A 26,853-nucleotide genomic window follows, 5' to 3' on the forward strand; every position below is an offset into this window, starting at 1 on the left:
TGGTAGTAGGCTTTCGAGCCTATACAGCTTGGAGTAAGACAACATGCATGAAGAGGATGATGTGGACAAAATACTCATTTGCCTAATAATTCTGCACTCCCTGTACAGCTGCTGCAGATGGTACATGGTTACATGGTTGCTATGGTGACCAAGACAGTGGCAGACAAGGTTTTGGGAATGAAAAAAGCGAAGGTGTCACGTCTTCATTTTCCTTTATTTTAATTTGTCTGTTCAATATGGAAATTGACTTTGTATGCATACATTGTCCGTGTGTGTGTGGGTGGTGTGTGTGCATTTCTGCTGATTGGAAGTATTGTGGTTTCTTCCTAAATCACCTTGAAGTCACCTTACTGTCAAACTGAAAGCAGAAAAGAAGCAGGAGCATTCTTTCAGAATCTCTACGTGTGTGTGTGTGAGAAAGAGAGAGCGAGAGAGAGAGAGAGAGAGAGTGACATCCTGCTAACCTTTACACCTCTAGTGACTACCTACTCTACACCTCTACTAATCTTATCCTGTGCAGCCATTAAACCAGGCTCAAAGTAAGGCGGTGCGATATGACCAAAATCTCATCCTGATAACAATATATATCACAAAATAGAGCATTTTCTGTAAATTCTGTGAATCTCAGGCAACCTTGTGTACCTGGAGTTGAGTGTTTTGACTGATGCATGAAACTATATATGAGTATTTATTACACGGCGTGGTGCGGGGAAAAGCCGGTTCTAATGTTTGAGTCTAAGGATTTTTTTCAGCGCTCTTTTTTGCTCCTCATCCGTAAACTCTCTCCATACTCTTTCACATGATTCTTGCGTAGATGGTAGAAGAGGTTTGTTGTGTTGGAGTCTGTTGTGGGGACCTGTTTGCGGCAAAGTTTGCATAGTAAAGTTTTCTTCTCCATGTCAGACTTTTCATAACCAAACCAGATCCATGCTACAGAGGTAGCCCCTCGTTTAGGAATAAGGTCCTCAATTTGTTTTGACTGGTCTTTCTGTTTCAAGCTGCCTGGTTCTACCTCACCTTCACTGGTCATGCTTGTATTCTCTGAAATGATGAAAAAATATTTCCATAAACAGTGGATTTTGTGACACCACCAAACAAATGATAGCAAATAATATTAAACGGTAGATGTTTTATTTTCGTCATGCATCGTCATATCGCACAGTCCTAGTTTAATGTTTTTTTGTGTGCTGGTGCTTTATTAGCTAGAGTTACACATGATAAAAACTAAATCCATCCATATTACATATAAATTTAATATAGATAGTGGCTCTTTAATGTATTGGCTTACACATTTACCTAACAACAGGAAAATGGACTCCGCTGAATTTGAACCATGGATGACCCAGTTAGGAGGTGAAAACTCAACAAATCAAGCCAACATGGATTTTTCTTTTCTGCTGTCAGCTCTTGTCAAATTCTGTGCACACAACAGATCTGCATGACCCCACTGACGAGTCCCTCTGACTTTGTTTGCAGCAATGGGCTTTTTCATTATTCACTTTTCACTTTATCAGATAAAGTGGAATAGATCTTGATTGTATTTCACATTTTTCTTTTTTGTCCTCCTTCCTTTTATTTGCAGAACATGGATAAGACACAACTCCCGTCTGTGACACTGATTGTAGGCTGTGGAGTGTCTTCACTGACATTGCTGCTACTCATCATCATCTATGTGTCTGTCTGGAGGTGAGATATTACAGCTTGCGTTAAAAATATTAGCACAGGGCTGTGATTAATGTGAGGAGGAAGTGTTAACAACAGACTAGCAGCTCATCAGGTGGGAGGATATGAACCATCTGACTTAAATCTATCAAGGACAAAAGGACAGTGCTACTAAAAGCATGCTTTCTGCTGGTTTTAAGATTTTCAAAGATTGTGTTTCATTTTATTAAAAAGCCTACAAAATTATTAAAAGCTCTTAAATAAGCAGTAGAGCCAAAATCTAATGTAACAGTGTAGATTGAGAATGTAAAATCTTCTACTTTCCAAAGCTGTACCTACAGTATCTTTTCCATTAGTAACTACTTGGATCGCCACAGTTTTCAGAGTTTTCCATTAGGTCATAGCACCTGATACCAGGTAGCATGTCCGAGCATGTCCTAAAATGTGATGTCGTCAGACTGCATGCCACCGATTGGCAGGTTAGTAGCATCACTCGATGAGTCGTGAGAACTAGGGGTGGCTTTTTCCTGATTCAAATTGATTTTAGTTTGAATAATGCAATATCCATTCATTAAATCCTGATTTGGTTTTTAAATATAAATGTATTATGTCAGAAACGCCAGAATCTCAGCGTAAAGCTCACAAAACTATTTCAACAACCACCAAAAAGCCAAAATAGCAGGTACACGGATTCCGCTCAAACATGTAAACACAAAACGAGATCCACGGCACGTACGCGGACATGCCATCATCTCACAGATTCTGAAGCTGCAGGTTTTTCGTCAATCTCCAACCAAAATTCACTGAATCAGCAACAAAAGAAGACCAAAACTACGCTTCACGTTTGAAAGGCATAGTAAAAAGTGCCCTCTTACTTTGGCAGTTTTGCTCACACCATAATAAAATCACTCTTGTTTCACAGCTCTTTCTCTCAGTATACTTCAAGACCAGTTTACCATCAAGAATCTCTATTTTTTATCTCTATCGCTATTACTTGCTTGCTTACTAAGCACCAAACTACCGTAGTGCACAGTGTTATCGGCAACAGTTTTTTTCTTGTCTTCCCGCAAGAAAACCTCATTTCTGCTGTTCAGTACTGAAGAAATTGAAACTTTTATAAATTATGCCAAACTGCAAAACACTTAGCTGTGTAATTAAAACCTCTTGAACTTTGCTCTGCTTCACCTCAGCAACATGTTCATATGTGGTTTAATGTTTTTTTTTCAGTTTTTGATCTACTGCAGAATATTTTTAAGGCGGTTATCTGCTATAAAAAGCCAGGCCAAGAAAATTTCCTTCATATTTTTTTGTTTCATCCTCTGTTACTTTGACACAAAAGCATCTGCTGTGATGTTTAAACCTCTGATGAAGTCTCACAAGTGTCAGTTTTGTTTTTATACTTAGATATAAAAATATGGATATGTACTGATAAATGATCATAATTATAACTGTCTGAGTCAAAATTGAATTAAATTGAATCAAAGCGAAATCGGGGATCACATTGAATCAGGTTGACGATACCCAAGCCTAAAGAGAGCGTCTCATTAAAACCGAGCCTATATTTCACATTTGTTTAGATACTGAATGGGGAGAGTAATGGTGCCATCCTATCAAATCCTTAAGTCTCTTGATCTATGAGTCTGGACAGAAATGGATGTAAACTGTACCTGAACCAGTTGGTGGAGGTATAGAACAACAAAGAATTCTAGTTTTCCCCTTTTGAAGTTTAGAAACTGAAAAAACGTGAGCTTTGCTATCATGTACCACAGCAAACTTTGCATTTCTTTGTATCTTTTCTATTTTTGAAGTCACAAAATATATACCATGTTTTTCTTTTACTAGAGGACTAATTGGCTAAGCAGCTGAAATGTGATATAACACCTAATTCTAGTTTTGTTTTTTTGTTTTATTTTTTTTATCCATACTGACTTTTTGGAGTCCTCTAGGGAAAAAGTGTATTCCCCAAGCAGCTGGTCATTTTTTTGCTGGAGACTGACTGTATGCAAGTGAAACCAGAGGTTGCTACACCAAAAACCTCTCTGCTCTGCGATTGTTTTGACTACAGCTGAACAAAAAAAAACACAACTATTTTTGGTTTGCATCGCACTTTTTGCTCTCTTTCTTTCCGCTACCGCTCGATGAGTAGTTTGTGAATGTTTGCAGACAAGTCAGTCTTCCAAGCAAAGGACAGGTAACCATGGCAATCTGTTAGCAACTAAAGCACCCTTTTTCAGTGAAGCACTGTATACCTCTTTGCAACCAATTTCGCATGCTGATTACCACCAACTACTTTCCAAAGTCTTCTCTAGTGAATGGTAGTGGCCAGTTGGGCCAATTACAGGTAGTGTAATGACAAGACTGGTTTTAAATGACATTCTACTGTATGCAGCATGAAAAATAAAAGTTTTCTTACCTCAGTGAATCTTGCACAAAAAGCATGTTCAGTGTATTCTGGAAAATTAATGTAAATTGTAGAATGAATTTAACCCAAAATATACACTATATTTATACACACACACACACACACACACACACACACACACACACATATATATATATATATATATATATATATATATGTGTGTGTGTGTCAAGCGACAAGCGACAAGATACTGGAATGCCTAGAATTGTACAAGATCAATGGGACCCTAAGAGCCTTCATCAGGAACTCAATGGGGATGTGGCGTACAACACTAGAGGCCAACTCCAAGCCCATAGCACAAGTCACCATCAAGTGCGGGATCTACCAAGGAGATGCTCTGTCCCCACTGCTGTTCTGCATAGGCCTGAACCCCCTCAGTGAGATCATTAACAAGACTGGCTATGGATACCGACTACGGAACGGAGCAGCTGTCAGCCACCTCCTGTACATGGATGACATCAAGCTGTATGCCAAGAGTGAACGAGACATCGATTCACTGATCCACACTACCAGGCTATACAGCAATGACATTGGAATGTCGTTCGGACTGGAGACGTGTAGTCGGATGGTATCAAAGAGAGGGGAGGTAGTCAGAACTGAGGGGATTGAACTACCAGAAGGCAACATTGCAGACATAGAGGACAGTTACAAGTACCTGGGGATCCCGCAGGCAAATGGGAACCATGAAGAGGCCGCTAGAAAGGCTGCAACCACCAAGTACCTGCAGAGGGTCAGGCAAGTCCTGAGGAGTCAGCTGAATGGTAAGAACAAGATCCGGGCGATCAACACGTACGCCCTGCCCGTGATCAGGTACCCTGCTGGGGTAATAGGCTGGCCAAAGGAGGAGATAGACAGAGCGTTCTCACTCCCGAGGCGTAACATGTCGACGTTTTGTCACGTCCCGCGGCGTTCCTGAGGAACGCGAAAGGAGACCTTCGGCGTTCTTATGGTACGCGGCGGGTTATGGCTGGAATCCAGTGCAATGACGCTCCCGCGGGAGTAGACGTTCCAGCCCTGTATTCCAGCCCTAAACCTAACCTTATCCCTAGCCCTGACCATAACCTTATTCCTGACCTTAACCAGGACTTTAATGATGTTAAATAGCGTGTTTCTAAGCGATTTGAAGAATAAGAGCAAACATGTGTAGGTTCAGTCCAGATGGTTCTCATATTTCCTCTTTTTCCGAGGTCGTCATTTAGGAACGTGGTGGGTAGCCGAAAACGTAATATGGTGACGATTTGTCACCTAGCGTAAAAAGTTACGCTTTGGGAGTGAGAACGGGTTGAGATAGAAGCCACTGACATAAAGACAAGAAAGCTCCTTACCATGCATGGAGGGTTTCACCCCAAGTCCAGCACCCTGAGGCTGTACGCTAAGCGGAAGGAAGGGGGCCGGGGACTGGTGAGTGTCAGCACCACAGTCCAGGATGAGACAAGGAACATCCAAGAATACATTGGGAAGATGGCCCCAACTGACCGAGTGCTCAGTGAATACCTCAGGCAGCAGAAACCCAAGAAAGAGGAGGGAGACGAGGAACCATCATGGAAGGACAGGCCCCTGCACGGTATGTACCACCGGCAGATAGAGGAGGTGGCTGATATCCAGAAATCCTACCAGTGGCTGGACAAAGCTGGACTGAAAGACAGCACAGAGGCACTAATCATGGCAGCACAAGAACAAGCTCTGAGTACAAGATCCATAGAGGCTGGGGTCTATCACACCAGGCAAGACCCCAGGTGCAGGCTGTGTAAAGATGCCCCAGAGACAATCCAGCACATAACAGCAGGGTGCAAGATGCTAGCAGGCAAGGCATACATGGAACGCCATAACCAAGTGGCCGGCATAGTGTACAGGAACATCTGTGCCGAGTATAACCTGGAAGTCCCGAGGTCAAAATGGGAGATGCCCCCAAGGGTGGTAGAGAATGACCGAGCTAAGATCCTGTGGGACTTCCAGATACAGACGGACAAAATGGTGGTGGCTAACCAACCGGACATAGTGGTGGTAGACAAACAGAAGAAGACGGCCGTAGTGATCGATGTAGCGGTTCCGAATGACAGCAATATCAGGAAGAAGGAACACGAGAAGCTGGAGAAATACCAAGGGCTCAGAGAAGAGCTCGAGAGGATGTGGAGGGTGAAGGTAACGGTGGTCCCCGTGGTAATCGGAGCACTAGGTGCGGTGACTCCCAAGCTAGGCGAGTGGCTCCAGCAGATCCCGGGAATAACATCGGAGATCTCTGTCCAAAAGAGCGCAGTCCTGGGAACAGCTAAGATACTGCGCAGGGCCCTCAAGCTCCCAGGCCTCTGGTAGAGGACCCGAGCTTGAAGGATAAACCGCCCGCAGGGGCGTGCTGGGTGTTTTTTTGTCAGACTGGTTTTACACTGTTGAAATATCCTATTATAGTATGAAAAACGTTTCATGCGTGCACGCTAAAAATAATAATAAAATTAAATAATAATTAAAGATAATTTGAACAAACTCTGTCAAAGGAGAGTTTTACAGTTTGCTTCAAACTTGGTTTGAAAAAGTCAGCATTAAGAATCACCTCTTGCATAAGAGTTAGAGATGCACTGACAAAAGGAAAAAAAGGGAACAGACTGCTAAAAACAGAATATACAAAAAAAAGTCTTTGCACTTGGAACCAGATTGTTATTTTGAAGATCACTATATGTCTAGAATCTTTGCATCCCTCTTAATATGTTCTGTTGTTGGAAGAATACAGTGACACTGTAACAGCGTTCTGCTTGACAGATTTAGGGCTAGCACTGTTATGTCACAGTGAGAGTATCTGGGTTCGAGTCCTGCTAGTCAGCTGTGTTTCTTCTGTGTGGAGTTTGTCTGCTCTCCCTCTGTCTGCATGTGTTTCCTCCCACAATCCAAAGATGTTAATAAACTGGCACTATAGAACATCCTCAATTAGTATTTGGTGCTGTGGTAGGAAAATACCACAGCATCTGGAGAAAGCCTTGAAGTTGATGCCCCGATCTTTTCCGTAGGTCTGACTGCTAGTTTCACTCATAGGTGTCTCTTTCATCCTCCTGCAGGTACATCCGGTCTGAGCGTTCAGTCATCCTTATTAACTTCTGCCTCTCCATTATCTCGTCCAATGCTCTTATTCTCATTGGACAGACGCAGACACGGAATAAGGTAAGCCAAACTCTTCCCTAGTGAATGGTAGTAGCCAGTGGTGCCAATTAAAGGTAGTGTAATGACAAGACAGGTTTTAAATGACATTCTACTGTATGCAGTCATATGAGTGAGAGTCACTCATATGACTGCAGTCATGTTCTTTGCCAGAGTATGTATTAATGAATAAAGTGTCTTCATACTTGTTTCCTGTCTTCACCTGTTGTTTCAGATCTTATGCACCCTGATTGCTGCGTTGCTTCATTTCTTCTTCTTGTCTTCATTCTGCTGGGTTCTGACAGAGGCATGGCAGTCCTACATGGCAGTGACAGGCCGCCTCAGGAATCGCATCATACGCAAGCGTTTCCTGTGTCTCGGCTGGGGTGGGCTTTCTCTCTCTCCAATTTTATTTACTTTCTTTCTTCTTGCGCTTATTCACCTTGTTCATCCTGTTTTTCTTCCTTATTTGCTTCCTGCTTTTTTCTTCTCTTCTTTTTTATCCCCTTTCCCTTTTTCCCTCATTGTTCACATCAGTTCCTCCTATATCTTTTTTTTCTTATTTTTCCAGGTTACTGTCCTTTTCTTGCCTAGTTTGTGCTTTCCTTCCTGCTGTTTTACCTTTCATTACCTGTTTATTCTTTTCTTCACTTCCTTTTATGTGTCTTGTCATCTACCTCATAATCTCTATGTTAAAGTCCATTTTTATTTCCTCCCAGGTCTCCCTGCTCTAGTAGTGGCGATCTCAGTGGGATTCACCAAGGCAAAGGGTTATGGAACATCAAGCTAGTAAGCAAGTTGTCCTATAGAGCTGTCATTGTATGCTACCTCTTCTTTAACTATTAATGGCAGAGTATTACACATGGCTGAAGGTTTGTTTGCTGTGTGTAATTGACCTCTCTCTTTTTTCCTGTCTCATCGATCATTCACTTCTTTTTCACCTCATTCAAACCCTTCATGTTCCTGCACTTTCTCTTCAAATCTCTCCCACATTAATTCCCTCTCTCAACCTCCATGTTTTCCTGCTTCTTTCTTGTAGCTGCTGGCTGTCTCTGGAAGGAGGTCTTCTCTATGCATTTGTGGGACCTGCTGCAGCCGTAGTCTTGGTATTTCTTCTACCCTTTTTAGTCTATGTTTGTATTCAGTGCATTAGTTTAACCTGTAGCTATAGCTCCCATCATGTGCCAATTTCATGTGTGTATCTGCTTAATGATTTATTAAACCTAGTAGTCATTATAGTAGTTGCTATACATTTTAATCATTCTAACAGTCTTGGTACTGGTGCTGTAAACAGATGATAAAAGTGCAGGATTAAAAGAAACTCAGAATTAAAATTGAAATATTGACCCAGGACAATAATATTATAATATTATTATTGTGTTTAAGCATTACTGTACATCACCATTTAGACCTTTGGACAATGACTAGTGCTGGAATCTCAGTGTAACATAAAATAAAACATTGAAAACATTGCACAATTGGATATTCCCTTTCCCTGATCTTTCATTTTTTCTGTCTCCTCTTATCATGCTTACTTCCTCCTCCTTTTCCTGCTCTTCCCTAATATTATTTACCTTTTTTCCTGCCCTCCTTTTTTTCTTCCATTTCCCTGTCAATGTGCTTCGTTTTCATCTTTTTCTGCCCCACGTCTTTATTTTCTCCTTAGTCTTTCTTTCCTCCTCTGTGTCATCCATGGCACTTTCCTGCCCTTAATCCATCCTCTTTAGTTCCTGTCTTCTTTGTTGTCTTTTGCTACCTTCCATTCTTATCTTACTTCCTTCTTTACTCCCTTGACATTTGTCATATTTCCATGAAGTTTTTATCCCTTTTTTCTTTTCATCCCTTTTTCATCTTCTTGTTTTCCACCTTTAATCCTCCTGGATTTTTTTTCTTGTATTGATTTGTCTCTTTTCTATCTCTTCTTTTTTCTAGGCTGTTTATTTGCCATAATAATCTCTGATGTTTATTAATTTTCCTATTAATTTTATTCTGCTTCATTGTCTATGCCTCATTTGCTTCTTGCCTTTCCTGCTTTCTATATTTTTACGTCATGTTATTTATGCTTCCTGCTGTCTTTTCTTTCTTTCTTTCCTACTTCATCATTTACCTCCTGTTACTCTCATAATTTTTCTTTGTCCATATTCACAGTATGTTCTTCTCCACCTTTTCCTTTTATCATTCCCTTTACTTCATTCATGGTTTTCTAAATACTGCCACCTAACTTAATAGTTTTTTTTCTAGTTTACAGCACATACACATTTATCATTAGAACAATAATAATAATAATAATAATAATAATAATAATTTACAGGTAATTCCAGTAAAATCTGGGTGAGACTGAAATCCTTGCCCATTCTTCTTTGCAAAACAGCTCCAGCTCAGTCAGATTAGATGGACAGCGTTTGTAAACCATCCCATTGTTGCCCTGGCTTTATGCTTAGGGTCGTTGTCCTGCTGGAAGCTGAACCTCCGCCCCAGTCTCAAGTCTTTCGCAGACTCCAAGAGGTTTTCTTCCAAGATTGCCCTGTATTTGGCTCCATCCATCTTCCCATCAACTCTGACCAGCTTCCCCGTCCCTGCTGAAGAGAAGCCCCCCCAGAGCATGATGCTGCCACCACCATATCTGACAGTGGGGATGGTGTGTTCAGAGTGATGTGCAGCGTTTTGCATTTTGGCCAAAAAGTTCCATTTTAGTCTCATCTGACCAGAGCAGCTTCTTCCACATGTTTGCTGTCCCCCCCACATGGCTTGTGGCAAACTGCAAACGGGACTTCTTCTGGTTTTCTGTTAACAACGGCTTTCTTCTTGCCACTCTTCCATAAAGGCCAACTTTGTGCAGTGCACGACTAATAGTTGTCCTATGGACAGATTCCCCAACCTGAGCTGTAGATCTCTGCAGCTTGTCCAGAGTCACCATGGGCCTCTTGGCTGCATTTCTGATCAGCGCTCTCCTTGTTCGGCCTGTGAGTTTAGGTGGACGGCCTTGTCTTGGTAGGTTTACAGTTGTGCCATACTCCTTCCATTTCTGAATGATCGCTTGAACGGTGCTCTGTGGGATGTTCAAGGCTTGGCAAATCTTTTTGTAGCCTAAGCCTGCTTTAAATTTTTCAATAACTTTATCCCTGACCTGTCTGGTGTCTAAATCCAATCGAGAATCTGTGGCAAGATCTGAAATCTGCTGTTCACAAACGCTGTGCATCTAATCTGACTGAGCTGGAGCTGTTTTGCAAAGAAGAATGGGCAAAGATTTCAGTCTGTAGATGTGCAAAGCTGGTAGAGACATACCCTAAAAGACTGGCAGCTGTAACTGCAGCAAAAGCTGGTTCTACAAAGTATTGACTCAGGGGCTGAATAATTACACACACCCCACTTTGCAGTTATTTATTTGTAAAAAATGTTTGGAATCATGTATGATTTTCGTTCCACTTCTCACGTGTGCACCACTTTGTGTTGGTCTTTCACGTGGAATTCCAATAAAATTGATTCTTGTTTGTGGCTGTAATGTGACAAAATGTGGGAAAGTTCACTGTAATTAGCCACTGTAATTAAGCCAAGTTGTACTGGCATCAGAAATAGCAGTTTTAATAATCATATTCATATGCTATATCAGGTATATATGTAGAAATCTTATAAGATGTTAAACTTCCAGCTTCTCACAGCTGTTGTTGTATTGACCTATATTAACCCCCCTGTAGTGTTTGGCCCAAACCAGAATTAAATCACAGACAAACTTCAGCAGAAAGCGCACTGCAGTGACACCGTCCTTGTTTTGATAATCAAATCTATTAGCTACAGTTTCGGCGATTCACTTCCCAATTTGCCTCTCCTCACCACAAGTGAACAGCTTGTTTGGGTGTCCTTATTTTCCACAAGCTGCTTCTCTAATAAAGAGCTACCTCTGCAATATGCAGACACCCCGGAACACTATCGGAGTGGATTGTACCAGAGAGTTTTATAGAGGGCAATTGTTCAAGGCAGTAAGACTGTATGAATTAAAAAACCACCACCTTTGATTTTGCAGAGCTCACATTTTATGTATTTTTTTTAGCGTACCATTTCAATTAAAAATAATGTCTGTGTTAGTTTTCTTTTAACGTTCATTCTTCATTTTGTGACACTAATATTTGGCCTGGTACCAATTAGTATTTGCAATGCTAAACCTACAGTAAGTACAGCTAATGTGCGATGTGACTAATTTATATGCATACTGCTGCCATCGTCTCATTATGATGAACATCACCACCATTGCTTTCCATTACTGCCATCACCAGAGCAGTGCTGCATGCAGTGAAAGTAATGAAAGTGTCTTTGCTGCGCTTTAATCTTGTACCTCTTCTCTTCGGCAGGTTAACATGGTTATTGGGATTCTCGTTTTTAACAAACTGGTGTCCAAAGACGGAATTACTGATATGAAACTAAAGGAGAGGGCGGGGTATGCCTTATACCACACATCCATTTTACACAGTGACCTATAACCAGCCTCATTGCTCTAGGTAGTGGCTGAGACCGGTGCAGTTATCAGCTTCTAGTCTGAAATTGTCCCGGGCCATTATGTCATTGGCAAATTGGTTGAAGAGAACAACATTTTTAATCCGAAGAAGATGAAGTAAAAAGAAGATTCAGAAATCTGGCTGAAATTATATTAAATGAACAAGCAAAAGAAAATATACTGTTTGTTTTCACACATGTGTGAGTCACGTGACACTGCAGACAGAAGACAAATAAAATGTGGAGGCTGTCTGGTTATTGGTCCTGCACAGACTGAGCAAGATGATGTCTCATTTCATTGCTTTCCTTTTAAGTTTCAAATGTGTCACATTTTCCTCCAGCTGCTCTTTCTTTGCAGGTGTTGCTCTTAATGTGAAGTTCTATAAACCCATCCATGTCTTTTTTTCACCCGTTTGGTTGTTTCTGGTAAAGGGAAGCAGGGACTTTAAGCAGCGAGACCTCACTGTAAAGGGAAAGCTGGCTTATTACGACTGGGATTGTATTCTAGCTCTGGCCACAATTTCTGTTTGTGATAATGGCATTTTAATCAAAGTTTTGGAAAGAATGGAAATGTGAACAGTGAAGACAATTCAAGTCATTGAATGAACCCAATAAAACAATACATGGAAATCATAATATTGAATTTTATCTCCTTAGAACTTAATAGAATACCTTCAAATAGAGTCACGTTCTTTGAGGAAAGGTATAACTTGGAGCAGGGGTTGCACCCTGCTATCATGATTAGCATTGATATAGCTTTTTATCTACAGGGATGAAGTGAAATGCCAAGCTTCTCAATTGCCAGATTTCAAACTCAGTGGCAGTTTCCAACAATTCATGGGAGTTTTCCAGCTGCCAGAAAAATTCATGGAAAACTGGTCTCATTTTATTTTGCTTCGGGAAAAATACCATGAGACGTGTTTCATTCACACTTTATGTGTATATTGTTATCATTACTGATAAACCCCTTGGCCAAAGCAAAAGATATGAAACCTAGTAGTAATAAACCATAAATGTATTTCAAATTTACAATAACTTGAAGTAGATATAGTATTTTTTATTAATATTATTATTATTAGAATTAGTAGAATAAGCAGATAAATGCGTCTGATATTATTCATAAAGACACAGTGCAGCATTTTGGGAAATATACTTTAGCATTTGTTGAGAAACCTTAGGTGTGTGGACTGCCAACATAAGGGTGGGAATTCTGGGAATCTGGGGGCAATACACCTTCCAGCAACTTCACAGTTGTTTGTGTCATGTGTCAGAAATCGTCTTCGCATGGACCAGTTCCGGTAACTGGACCTTAACTGGTTCATGGTCTGTCACATCAGTATCACGTTTATTTGATGTGTATTCAATGATGTGACACAGCCCACTATGTCTTACAATGTTGCAATGAAGAATACTGGAGGGAAGGCGCAGGGCTACTGGCTAAAACTTCAAATGCAAATTAGAAGACTTATATAAATTAGACTTGACTGTGGACTTACAGCTAGTAAGGACAAACGAAAGGCAGAGGACGAGGTCAAACTTTAGTGCAAATTTGAATGATGAGCACTGGATGAGATTTTGTGTTTCTTAAGTGGTGTTTCAGCAAACACCACTCAACTCTTGGATTTACAGTGCTGTGAAAAGAAAATATGTGCCATCTTCCTGGTTTTGAAGGGTTTTTTTTTGCATATTTGTCATACTTACATGTTTCAGATGATCAAACAAAATTTTGTCCGGTCATCAGCACTGACCTTAAGAGAGGCCTGCAGTTCTTCAGATGTTGTTCTGGGCTCCAGGATGAGTTCTTGATCACTCTCACAGTAATTTTTGTAGGCCAGGCACTCATGGCAAGGTTCCCTGCAGTTTCCTCCATTTGTGACATATTTAGGTGTCAAAAACTAAGAAATCAGAAATGAGGAAAATACTTTTTCAAAGCACTGCAAACTAGTTTTGTGTCCAGCTGGACACGGTGTGTTAATATGATAGCTCTGGAGTTGCTGGAAGGTGCATTTGTACAGTTGTCTAACATGTTTAATGCTGCTTTTAGTTCATGCATTATATCAGTCCTATCACCTGACTATTGGTTTGTCAATTGACAAAATAGGCTGCATCTGATAGATGGGCGTAATACCTTTGACACTACCTGCTGGATAGTGAAGACTGAAGCTACATACAGAAACATAGGTTTAATGTACTTTAGCATTGGCAACGTTTCTCTGACCAAGAGAATATGTCTTTCTTTTATATCCAGTCTAAAGCAAATAAGCATGCTTTTCAGGATGTTAGACTGTTTCTTAGTGCATCAGAGCCACAACCCAGAAAACCTGCTTAGAAAAATCTTGTTATGTACGTAAATGTTACAATTTAGTTTCTTTAAAAGATATGAATACTTAAAAAGTATATTTGCCTAGGTAGGTAGTGATGGCAAATGTCAGTAGACTGATGGTGTAGCTTCTAAAAATTGGTCAGAGCACAGAGCAGACATGTACCCTGCTGCCCTTTACCTCGCAGGCTGTTCTGTCCCCATTGGCCATGTTGGTGCATTCAGATGTTATTTTATTTCTCTCTCTGAAAAACATGTTTGCGTTCTTCAATGATCTCTCTGTTCAACTGTACTTGTTTTTATTCTGTCTGAAATGTCATGTTTGAGTTTGCACAGAATCCCCTCTCTCTCACTCAGGGCTCTCCAATCAGGGACACATCAGTCTCAGAAGCCCCCTCCCTTGTCATCGGTGATTGGGTAAAAAAAATACCTGCCCATTCCACCCTCTCTGTAGTGTATGGTTTACCAGCCCTATCAATTGCCAAACCTGCAGAATCCTCTAGCAAGCTCCTCTGATTGGCTTACTATTATTTCCTGCCTATTCACCTCACTATTGATTTTCCAATTGATCCTGCCTCCCATTAGCTGGGTAGAATAACACAGTGCCTTAGAGTCTGACAGTTTCTGTAATGCTTTTTATAGAAAATGTCTTTTTTCCAATAACTCGTGCTAAATGCATAGCGGTAATATTAATCTTTTCTGTATGCTTGAATAGTATGAGAATGTGTGCGTGTACCAAGTTAAAATGGTTGTCAGGATTTTATCTCTGTTTTTGTATTCCGTAACTGATGGCGGAACGCATAGCCTGACTGACAGCATGAACTGGTGAGACTGTGTCTTGAATTTATTAGAACTTAATTGGGAATATAAATGTCAGAAATGAATATCTGGTTACATCTGTTCAGAGTGATCGCTCAGGCTATTTTGCTAAGCTATTTAGTTGTGGCCTAACAAAATCACAGAAGTAGAAGAAATTTATGTTATTATTTCATGTTTCAATTAAACTTGATAGCACAGACGTTTTTGACCTTGGAATGAGTCATTCTAATTTTAGTCTTGCTTGCTTTGCTATTGAGCTTTCATCAGCATGCTCCAAGATATGGCTCATATTGTGTGCTTCCATACTTGCACTTTACTTGAGTGCATAAATACAGTCAGACAAGTATGGCTACATGATGTGCACAAGAAATACGGCAGTGTTACGCTTCTCTCCCTCAGTGGTTGTAGATCATCAGAGATGAGAGATGAGAACCACGTCTGCTGGCGGGCATTGACAGTAGACATGTTGTGGTGTTTAGTGCTGTAACAGTTTTGCAGATGTTGACAAAATTAAGTGTTCAATTCGAGAAAACCCTACCCTGTTGAAATTGAAGTACTATTCTATTATATTTGTAACTTACCATGAGTATCTTGAACCACAATAACAGTCTTCATGTAACCCAAATACTTACATGACAAGAGGTGGCACTAATTGTAAGGGCACCATCTTCTTAAAAAATTGTCTTTATGTGTTATTTTTTTAAGAATAGCTATATTGACCATAACTGGATTGGACAATCAAAAATGTCACATCATTTATTCATAAAAGTTTGTTACTTAACAGGTAAATTATTTTGGGGGGTTTTCTATCTATTTAAATTTTTGGAGAAAAGATGGACGTAGCTAGTGTGACCTTATGTGTCGGTTTCTGAACTTGCATTTTAGAGTTTCAAGATAAACATTTCTAATTTTGCCATCTTGGTATGAAAGAAACGTGATATTATGAGAAGTTGCAGGCCTGACTGAAATTGCTTGTTTATTGGCTAATCGCTTGTGAGTGACAGGTTGTTAGCTAATGAGCAATAGCATGGCTAAACCTTTTTCCATCATTTTTTATTTTGTATTATACAAATATGACTGAGACAATGAACTCGGGGCCAAAGTGTTTACAGAGATCAAGAAAGAAAGTCTTTTTAACCTCTTTATTACCAGGCTATAAAAGTGGTTGACTATTCTAGCATAGAGTCTATAGGGACTGCTTTATTCAAGGCTGTGTCCAGTGTAGATGCCAAATCATACATTGATTTACTTTGTGAACTTTTCATTCTGTGACTCTGAAATTTGTTGTTCTTTGCTTGGTAGAGTAGAACAAAATAGTAAAGAAGGATGTCTAATGTTCTAATCTCATTTCCATCACATGACTCTTCTCAAGCATCCAATCCAAAACATGTTTAATGAAGTTAATTAAATATGTAGAATGATTAATTGCACAGCAGGGTCCCCACCAAACAGGTCCAAAACAGGTCAGCCTGAACGTCAGATGGGCCTCGCCACTGAAAATTAAAGGGTAATTCAATTAGAAAATTACAACAGACAAGAGAGGCCAAATCAAATCAGTGCTAGAGCTCCTTTCCTCCTTAACGAACATTAAATGGTTTCAGTCATCAGGCCGTATATTTACAGGTTGTAATAGAGGGTTAATCGAACATTTAGCTTTGAGAACCTACCATTTGCTCTGAAATCTTATAAAGTCTATAGACAGGTTTATGTTTGACCAAAGGATTACCTTCCACCTGATTAATGTAATATTTGTCTGTGAGCTGCACATTATTTATTTACTGAGCTTAATGCATGTCACCCCACCTGCCAAATGGCCACCTTTTGCCTCTCAATCCTTAAGACCAGGGAAATGGTGTATTTCACAAAGTGTTGATTGCTTTTTAATATCACTGCCTGCAGTGTACATTTAGTGCCTGTATTGCCCTTTAACTTGAAATTGAATTTCTTCCATTATGTGATTTTTAATCCTGGCATCCATAGGCTACAAAAATCGATTCCCTCAGCTCCTCTGCTCTAATTGTTGTTTAGCAGAAGGCCATATGGCAACAGATTAGTTTGTTATTACTTGTCAATATTGCAAGCATTGTAGTCAGTCTTTGTCTAGCAACAGCAGCGGTAGGAGAGCTGCAAACAGAAGAATTTTGGGAGGAAAGCAAAGCGATGTATTTTCATGGTGATCACACCTGCAAATCAACTAAATTTATTTTGTTTATTTGTTTGCTTACTTTTTGAGTGCAAAATTATAGAAATACATGTAGAGAGTCAAAATCTTTAAGTACGGATGGGAATTGATAAGATTTTAGTGAGTCCGATTCCATTATCGATATCACAGATTGATTCACTTACGAGAGTCAACACCATTGTTAAGCAGCAATAAAAAAAACTTCATACATGTAAATTAATTGCATGCTTCGGGTCAAAAGTTTGTGCATGTATGCTATTTATCTGCTTTATTGTTACCAGTGTTGTTGTCGTTACTCAATGTTGCACAGAACACTTTCCTCAAAGGAATGCAGTACGTTACTTAATTACTCTCATGAAAATAATGTAATTCGTTATACTACGCGTTACATTGCTTTCATGTTAGTAAATAGCTGAAACATACGGTCTCATAATCACCGTTTAAAAATATAAATCTGAGGCTACAACCCCATGCACTAACACAAATCCCTAATAAGGACACGCATCTCTAAGGCTACATTCACACTGCAGGCAAAAGCGCATCAAATCCGATTTTTTTGACCCTATGCGACCCATATCCGATCATGGTCTGACAGTGTGAACAGCACAAATCTGATATTTTCAAATCCGATCTGGGTCACTTTTGTATGTGGTGCTGAATCCGATACATATTCGATGTTTTAGAAAGCGACTGCTGTTTGAACGGTGATGTCGCATTAAATCCGTCTTTTACGTCACTGACACAAGACAGACGCTAATTATCAGCGCCGGAGAAGCGCCCACGAAGACATTGTGAACGCTTCCTGGCCATCCCGTGTAGATGTCAGTGAAACTGTTGGGAAGACAACGTGAACATTTTATTTGTACTGTATAATCTGCAGATTCTGACAGAAATCTGTAACTATCTTTTGAAGCACCGCTCCTCTCTAAAACAGCAATAAGGATAATTATTAGGTTATTTACATTATTATGTAAATAACACAATAACTTAAAGCAAAAATTGGGAAACGTAAAATCCGAAGTCTTTATATTAAGGGCCATCAGTCAAGCAATATTGTTTGCTCTGGGTCTAAACAGAGCGCATTGTGTGTGACGTCTTCTTTTGCGCATGCGGGCACACTAGAGCACGTTTGCTGTCACATTTTATTTGTAGTGTGAACAAGCAGACAAAAAAATCGGATTTGAGCAAAAAATCGGTATTGAGCATTAAGACCTGCAGTGTGATCGTAGCCTAAGATCTTTCTGTTAGTAGAATACAAAGCTGACCGCACAAAGCAAAGATGACAACCAGAATAAAAAAGCGGTCACTAGTGATGCAGATTTTATGATTAGAGACAAATCAAATCAAATCAAATCAAATGAACAGGTAGAAAAGGAGGCTGCAGTCTGGCTGCTTGTTACCAGTTGATGTTAGGGTGCTGGCGTTCTTGGCTAGCTTAGCATTAGCATGCTGTCTGTGCAGATGCTTTCAAAGAACTGACTGAAGAAGTCACTTGATGAGTGATGAAACGTTTCTCCCACTTAAAACGCTACGTCCAGATGAATAGAATCAACTTTTTGGGGAATTTCTTACCTGGATGATTGAGCATGCATCAAGGCAACCGAAGCTGTGTTAGCAGCATAATGCAGTTGGATGCAGTTTTCCACTTTACCATTTCGTCCTTTTGTGCAATAAAAATAAATGTCCATATCCATGCTTTAGACTGCGTCGCTATTTTGTTCCTTTGACACTTAAACTGAAATCAGCCAAAGAACTGATAAACGGGATCAATAGGCAGGCATTTGACTACTGGGAACAAGGACCAGTTCTCGATTCCCATCCCTAGCTTTAAGTGAACTAATTAAAACAGAAATCCACCCAAACATCACGTTTGACCACCACTGGGTCCATTTGATACTTTTGAGAATAACTCTGGCACAAACAATGTGGCCCACTGAGAAATATCTACTTGCTGTAATGGAAATGTAAGACAAGCAATGCTTCAATGATCCAGAAAATCAATGGTAAACATTTGGTTTTGGTTTCAGAGCCCTGTATACACAATCATTTCTTTACTTGACACTGACAGTCTAGAGGCCAAACATTTGAGTCAAAAACAAGAGTTTTGTTTTTGACAAAACCTGCAGACAGACAAAGACTTTGGCGAACATCAAAACCTCTAACATTCACCGCCAAACCCTTTAGGTTATCACCTTCAGTAACTAAATGATAACATTTTACATCAACGCTGTTTCATGCATTCTGTTATGAGAAATCTATGTGCACAAAGTGATGTGTTTTTAAGCCTAGCCCTGAACAGGTTTCCTCCAACTTGATGGAAATGGTCAACATACATGTGTAAGACTTGAAATCTTAGAACTGGATTTGGTATTTCTAAATACAAGGTGCAACTTGTTAAAGAACATTTAATCAGATACTTGTGGGGGTGTATGTATATATTTGTGCATCCAGTTCTGTCTTTTTCAAATATTAAACATCTATGATGTACAAATCATTCCACCCAGGAAAAAGAACATCTCAAAGAAATCATTAAATGCCCCAAATTACCATGGCATTCATGCCAAATGTAAGTGTAAGTAAGCTTACATGATACTTAAAGTTAGGATATGCTGATATCTCTGCAAATTGCTGAGTGAGAACACCATTAGAAATATTTTCAGACAGTCTCAGATAAAAGACTTTGAAGAAAATGTCAAAATGTGAAATAGACATGACTTTGGCTTGCATTAACTTTGTAGCTCCGATTTTGGCTGGGTGGCCATGAGAACAGAGACAGCTTTTTGTTGACTTAAATCAGGGGTGTCAAACTCAAATACACAGAGGGCCAAAATTCAAAGCTGGAACAAAGTTGCGGGCTAACATTAATATTTATTGGGAAAAAAAATTCTTCGTCCAGATATAAGAATGAATCTTTTCTTATGGACTCAAACAAGTTTTGCTGAAAAACTGAATATGGAACAAGCAAAGCTTAATACTAAACAATACATATATATTAGCTGTATAACACCAGTAGGCCAGCTCTAATAGTAATTTGGTATGGCTTCGGGCCAGAGTTTGATACCTATGACTTAAATCATTGTTACATACTGAATGCATTGTTGACATGTAATCTTGACTCAGGGATTGTATGGAGCCAGGTGCGTTTGAGTGTGTCTGTGCGAGTGTGTGAGAGAGGGAGAGAGAGAGCATCTTTGCATACAGGCTTGGCGTTTACTCAAAACCAAGCACAAAACCAGCACGTGATCATGGTCTGAGCGGCAGTGATGTCAGTCCTGTTCAGGATTGGCATTTGACTGAAGCTTTATGAATTACAATGAGAGCATGCCAGTGAGCGCCAACTCCTTCATGCCACCGGCTGGTTATTTGTGAGGAAAATCAGACATTATGTTTAATAGGAAATGCTTAATAATTGAGCAATCTTTGCCCCACCTCCCCTGCCCCTCAGCCAAACACGGGTAAACCCAAAACCATCCAACAACTGTACAATAGCCCTGAGAGAGAGACTGTGCGAGAACACTGTGCGAGAACACTGTGACTCACTGTGCGTGCGTGGCTGTATGTGTGCTCACGTGCATCTGTGCGAGTCTGTGTGCAGGTGCATCTGTATCTGTTTGTGTATGTTACAGCGTGTTAATTTGACTTTGCAGTCAGATGACAGTGCCACTGTACAATATGACGCTCAAATGTGCCAAGTGCGGAGTTATCTCTTCGGCTGACGTTTCCACCACAGCTACCAGTAACGCCATGTTAGTCCTGCTAATTATTTTTCCTTAACTCCTCTTACCTCTGTTCTCTCCTCTACCTGCCTTCTTCTCCCTCACTTGATTGGTTCTCTGTCCTTTATCCTTCTGTCATTTTTTTCTCCCTCGTGCACTAGCAGGGAGGATTTTGTTCTTGAGGGTTATGTGCTCTTACTCAAAGCAAACTTGTGTTAGCTGTACCCATGTAAATAGTTTTGCATATGTGATCGATTGAATGAGAATGAGAAAGCGTGTTTGTGTGTTTGTCTAATAGGAGATAAAGAAGCAGATATTGAAGGGGTATTAGCATATACTTATATTTATTGTCTGTCTGTGTGGGTGGGCGGATGTGCCTTGCTGTCATCTGTAAGTTCTTAGGTTGACCATTATGTAACTATTGCCTGGGCAATAGTTTTCTGCTTTTAGAGACTGTGCTGATAGAATCTGATTAGAAAAAGGGAAGGTAGTTGTCCTCTTTTTTTGCAGTATGTCTGTTACACTTTTCTAAAATCCAGAAATACGACCAATAGCCACAGGCTTAAGGTAAACCCATTTTGCTCATTTACAGCTCTATATTCTACATTTCTTGGACACTGCTACATTTATAGTTCAACACAATCCTCATCTATGTTATACTGGACCTCGGGGCCACCCTTTTGTCAGAAACAAGCTGGTTTTGTTCTTCAAGTTTAAGCAAACTTTCTTCTAAATGGTTTGCTGCCCAGAGAAGGTTTGAGCAGCTAGTTATTGGGACAGAGACATTATATTACAAAATAGCATATGTTCAGTACTCTGTGGGATTTGCACTGAACTATTATTATACATTTGCACAGACCTGCCTATTCTGATTTTGAAACAAAGTCGTCCTCCTAAACTTTAAACAAAGCTAAGGAGGACGTTTTTTACTCCCTCAACCAGCTCCATTCACATTTCCTGTAGTCTAAAAGACACAGTGCATACTTCCAGCTTCTATGCTGAGCAGTTATTGGCTGGTTTTGCTTTATTCTACTCCTAAACATTTCTGTTGGGCTTGGGTTGTCAATTTAGAGGGCAGGTGATAGGGGTGGGCGATATATACGATATACAATAGAAACGATATAAATTTGGCCAACGATAGAGATTTTGACTATACCGCTCTATCGCGATAGCGCATGTTGATGATGTCGTTAAGCTGCGCCTGTTTTGGTCAAAAGCATCGCAGCGGCTACAACCATTATAATCTGCAAATTATGCCGGGCGACAGTCATAGCAAAGAGATGAAGCACTTTTGAAATATGGGGAAAGCCAAAAACTGCGCTTCCTCCACTTCCATAACATTGATTAATTAATGCTGAATTCTCTCGCAGCTGCTCTATTTCCATGTTGTTGCAGTATATTAATAACTAACCTCGTATTGTGGATGAATAATCTCAGTTGTTCTCCTGACTGAAGTTTGGCCCGTGTATAGCATCCTGCTATGCGATTGTCCCTAAAAACATTTTTTAAACAAATTTCTGCACGCCCAAATCGTTTCGAGGTCAGTAAGCACAACCAGAATTCATACATAAGGCACACTCTCGATTTTTGAGAAAATTAAAGGATTTTAAGTGTGCCTTATAGTGTGGAAAATACGTTATACAGAAGAAAAGAATATATCGTGATATATATCGTTACAGCACATGCTTCAAATTATATCGCGATATGAATTTTAGGCCATATCGCCCAGCCCTAGTAGGCGATTAAATGCAGTACTTCATTTTCTTGATCAGAAAGTTCTTATAGTGCCCAGATGTGTATTTTTGCCTCTGTGCTGATTTTGAGATGCTTTACTTAAACTCGGGCCTGGGCTGTAATCACAGGTACAGGAATTTGTCCGTTAACGTTTGACCAAAATATTCCATGCTAACTGAAAATTATTACAGGTGACTACCTGCTTGAGCTGGTCATTATTATTATTACTAGCATTGTGTAAAGCTGCCATTGAGGCAAACAGTGTTTGCTTTCAGGATATTACAAATGACAGCCACTTGGTCACCAAATGTCTCATAACTTCTGTGTGTAAATTATCATTGGATTGTTGTAGAGAAAAAAGTAAGCATTAGGTCTTAAGTAAAGCTGATAGTTTATAGTTTATAAATATATTAACACAATAGCATAGTTATTTTATAGAATGCAAAATCTCATCATTAGTAATATTTAAAATATTATGTATTTGCTCTGAGAAAGCAATTGGTGACAGTGGGGAAGAAGAACTCACTTAAAGTGTAAAGTGCCAGTGCAGACACTGACGTGGTACAGTGATGCTGCACAGGGGTTTACTGCTCGCAGGGTGGAAAAGTCTCCGCACAATGGGACAAAAGAAACGTGTGATATGCTTTTAACAAAGCCCAGGTTATTACCAGAGGTGGAAATTAGCTATGCTTTTTCAGTTATTTATGGGTTTCCCATCATTGTACTTTGTTTTTGTTTTCTACGTTCTAAATATGGATGCCAGGTTTCATTTTGCAAAATATCAAGTTTAGAAAATATGAATTGTTGACCAAAAAAACATTTGACAAATAGGAAATATTTTATCCTGAGATAAAATGATCATACAGAACATTTTAAGTAAACCCACTGTGTGGCTAGTGAGAATTTAGATATGTGGTAAATAATGAAAGTTACCAGAGACTTAATTCCACTGTTGTTCATGATTTGTAGTGATTGTGTAAAAGTGAATTGATTAGTCATGACTTGGAGGAAGTGTGCACCTCCTTGAATGTTATTTTGTTTCTCACTGGCAAACCATTTAAGGGTAGAGGTCAGAGGGGCAAAGGTACAGACATTGTGTACTTAAGTAGAAGTACAGATACCAGTGTTAAAAAAATAAAACTTCAGTAACGTTGAAGTACTGGTTCAATTTCTTACTCTAGTAAAAGTGAAAACGTTCCAGCTTTGAAGTGTACTCTGAAGTAAGAAAGTAAAAAGTAGCTCTTTGGATGATGTTTCTACTAGCTGTTAGCAAAGCTAACTGAACCTTGTACTATGTTAATGTAATAATAAAATAATATAAGTAGATGGGAATACAAACTTTATATTAGCCTGAATATTTATTAGAATCAAAATTCTAATAAATATTCTCATCTTGAATTTGTTAAGCAGAACATGAGCAGAGAAAAAGAAGGGAAATAAAAAATCGCTGTTTTCTGTTGCTTACATTAAACAGGAAATGAGTAGGGAGGAGGTTAAAGTGGGATTCAGCAAATGGGGGATGTTGAAATGGCTCAGCATAGGGAAGAATCATAACTCTTAATGTACAGGCTGTTATCAGCTGTTCTAAACCCATCACAGTACAGAAAACTAAGCTGTTTATCCTGCACTAACCTGCAGAGGACTTTCATGCAACCTTTAAATGAAACAGTGACACTTGTTTTGCAGCATCTCTCACAATGTGAAAAAAACATATTGTCACATGTACAGGCCCAGTACTTGATTTAAAAACACGAGGACTTACATGTAAGCTTTAAATTTCCAATTTGTCAAATGCAACGGAGCAGTCTCTACTTTTATATCTAACCTCTTAGCTCTCTTTCTTTTCTCTCCCTGTGAAATACAGCAGCTGGACCTTTAGCTAGCAACACACTGTGAGATAAACTGCACACAAACAGCTTGTTTTTTTATCTGATTTTTGTTCAGCTAATAGAAACGTTGAATTTGGAGTTACCTGCCACAACATTTTACTTTCAAATGCGTTAAAACAAAAGTAACAAGTCTATTCAATTTTATTTATGCAGCAGCAAATCACAACAGTTGTTTCAAGGCACTTTACATTGTAAGGTTGACTGTACAATAATACTGTTTTGAAACTGTAAGGAGTCCCACATATCAAAATTGGTATGGCCTGGATCTGGCCCACACAATGTGCTTACACATGGCCCACTTACCAAAAAGAATGACGGCCCTTTGGTGGCCCAGATTTGGTTTGCCAGAGGTGGCCCACACATGGGCCAGCACAAGGCCAGTTGCAGACATACTGGTGGTCCTGTGCTGGCCCGTCTGTGGCCACCAAAGGGCTGTCATTCTTTGCGGTATGTGGGCCATGTGTAAGTTGTGTGCAGCCACGGGCCAGTTGTAGACACACTGCTGGCCATGTGCTGGCCCAGAACAGTTTCAGCTCTGGCCCCAGATGTCAGCCTAATGTGTACCTTAATCAAGCCATGTAATAACAATATATGCCGGAACATAATAGTGCAAAAGTAACATGACGAAACTCTGCTCAGACAGTGAATGGATGGACTCTTATACAATGCTTTCCTAGTCTCCCGGATTGCTCAAATGCTCTATACAGCATGCCACATTCACCCAATCCCACACTTTCTCTAAACTGAGTGCTTCCTAATTACATTCATACACATTCACACTCTTGACATGCAGACTGGAGGAGTCAGGGATCGAACCACTAAGCTTGCGATCACAAGGTGACCTGCTCTCCTTCCTGAGCTACCCACTGGCAAGGATGAGTAAACCGTCACTAGGTTTTGGATAAAGTGTAACCTATCAAACCTGCATTTGAAACGTTGGCTACCATAGCAGTATAGTATTGCAACATCGCATTTGGGTCTTCTAGCTAAAATAGGAAAATAGGAAAATAAATAGTGCCATCATTGCCAGACCTGGCCCACATCTGGTTGACATACACCCTGCCATGACAGCAGTCAGTCAGAAGTGCCAGCTTGATGCCGGATCACGGCCAGACCTGTTTTCCATGGGCCTGGCCACATAAACCAAACTGCAATCGAGCCAGATATTGCATGCCATAACATAGACAGTGCCATCTATGCCAGGCCTGGCCCATATCTGGATGACATACGTCTTGTCATGCCAGAAGTCAGCCAGCAGTGCCAGCTTGATACCAGATCCGGGCCAGACCTCCTTGCTATGTGGGGTGTAGATATTTGTTTAAAATGTAGGATGTAAAAGTAAAAATCTGTCAGAAAAAAAACCTACTTATTTGCATTTCAGCCACATGCTAATAAAACATAGTTTCGCAAGCTAGAAGAGTTAATCTTTCAAATCACACATTTTTGCTCTAGTTTTTCTGTTATAGGACATTTGGTATGCCAAAGGTGTAAATATTACACCCTAACCAGATCTACAAGGCGGCTATGGGAGACATTAGCTAGTGGTATTAACTGCAGCGAAATCAGATATTTATTTTTTTTAATCCATGTTAATACGTCTATTTAAAATAAGTCTGACACACATCAATAATCAATATCAGAACAAGTTGAAAATATTTTTTATTCATTTTATTCAGTAATGTTTACTGTAAGCTCAGTCTCTGGATATCAATTGAATATGAAAGACCTACAATATATGAAGCATTGTTGACAACAGCTTAAAAATAATTTAAAAAGAGAAAGTGGGTGTGAATTGCAACTTGGAGCAGACGTTTAGTTTAGTCTGACTTAGTCTTCAGTGCTTTTTTTTCCACCTCTGGGATAGTTTGTAATTAAAAGTTAGCCTGCTTAATTATCTTCATTTGGAGGATCTGAATGAAAGACTGTTTCACCACATTCATTGCGGGTACAGTCGTTCCCAGTAGTTATTGTGCTAGTTTATTATCAGTATTTGCATTAGAAAAATGGAAAGAGTCAGGGGATAACACTTCTTCAGACTCTCTCTCTCTTTCTCTGTCTGTCCTCCTCTGCTCTGCCTCTTCTGTTTGTCTGCATTCTGTTTCAGCCTCATTACACTTGTTTTTTTCCCCCCACTGCTCACCTCCCTCCCTCTCTTTCCTGTGGCACTAGATCCTTTATGGTTTGACTGAATCATCTTAAACATACATGCATGTAATATATGTGAGTTAAAAACATATATATCAGCAAATAATGGATGTATGTTTTTGTTTGCGTTGGTAACATAATTATTTGTTTGATGTTCTGTATTAGTGCATGTTTAGAGTTGTAGGCTAACACTATGCTAACAGGGTGAACAGGTCCAGTTGAGCAAAAGAAATCAGTTTAACCTTGTTTTTGTGTGTGTGTGTGTGTGTGTGTGTGTGTGTGTGTGTGTGTGTGTGTGTGTGTGTGTGTGTGTGTGTGTGTGTGTGTGTGTGTTTTATAGGGCATTGAAT

At 39.8% G+C, this 26,853-nt stretch overlaps 1 protein-coding gene across 9 annotated transcripts in view; it reads left to right on the top strand.

The window, feature by feature from the left end:
- adgrb1a (adhesion G protein-coupled receptor B1a) overlaps positions 1–26,853 on the top strand; it is a 207,871-nt gene that overhangs the window by 165,187 nt on the left and 15,831 nt on the right. For 4 of the 9 annotated variants that reach the window (XM_080307750.1, XM_080307745.1, XM_080307746.1 and 1 more), the window contains 6 exons: positions 1,583–1,686; positions 7,132–7,234; positions 7,446–7,999; positions 8,250–8,316; positions 11,557–11,642; positions 20,667–20,765. In XM_080307750.1, the coding sequence (XP_080163876.1) occupies positions 1,583–1,686; positions 7,132–7,234; positions 7,446–7,999; positions 8,250–8,316; positions 11,557–11,642; positions 20,667–20,765 (1,013 nt within the window). Of the gene's footprint in view, positions 1–1,582; positions 1,687–7,131; positions 7,235–7,445; positions 8,000–8,249; positions 8,317–11,556; positions 11,643–14,375; positions 14,436–20,666; positions 20,766–26,853 lie in introns of all 9 variants that reach the window. The other 5 variants (XM_026184580.2, XM_026184584.2, XM_026184575.2 and 2 more) reach the window with 4 other exon arrangements.

Source organism: Astatotilapia calliptera, chromosome 11 (genome assembly GCF_964374335.1).
Source record: "Astatotilapia calliptera chromosome 11, fAstCal68.1, whole genome shotgun sequence".
In the NCBI taxonomy this organism is placed as follows: Eukaryota; Metazoa; Chordata; class Actinopteri; order Cichliformes; family Cichlidae; genus Astatotilapia; species Astatotilapia calliptera.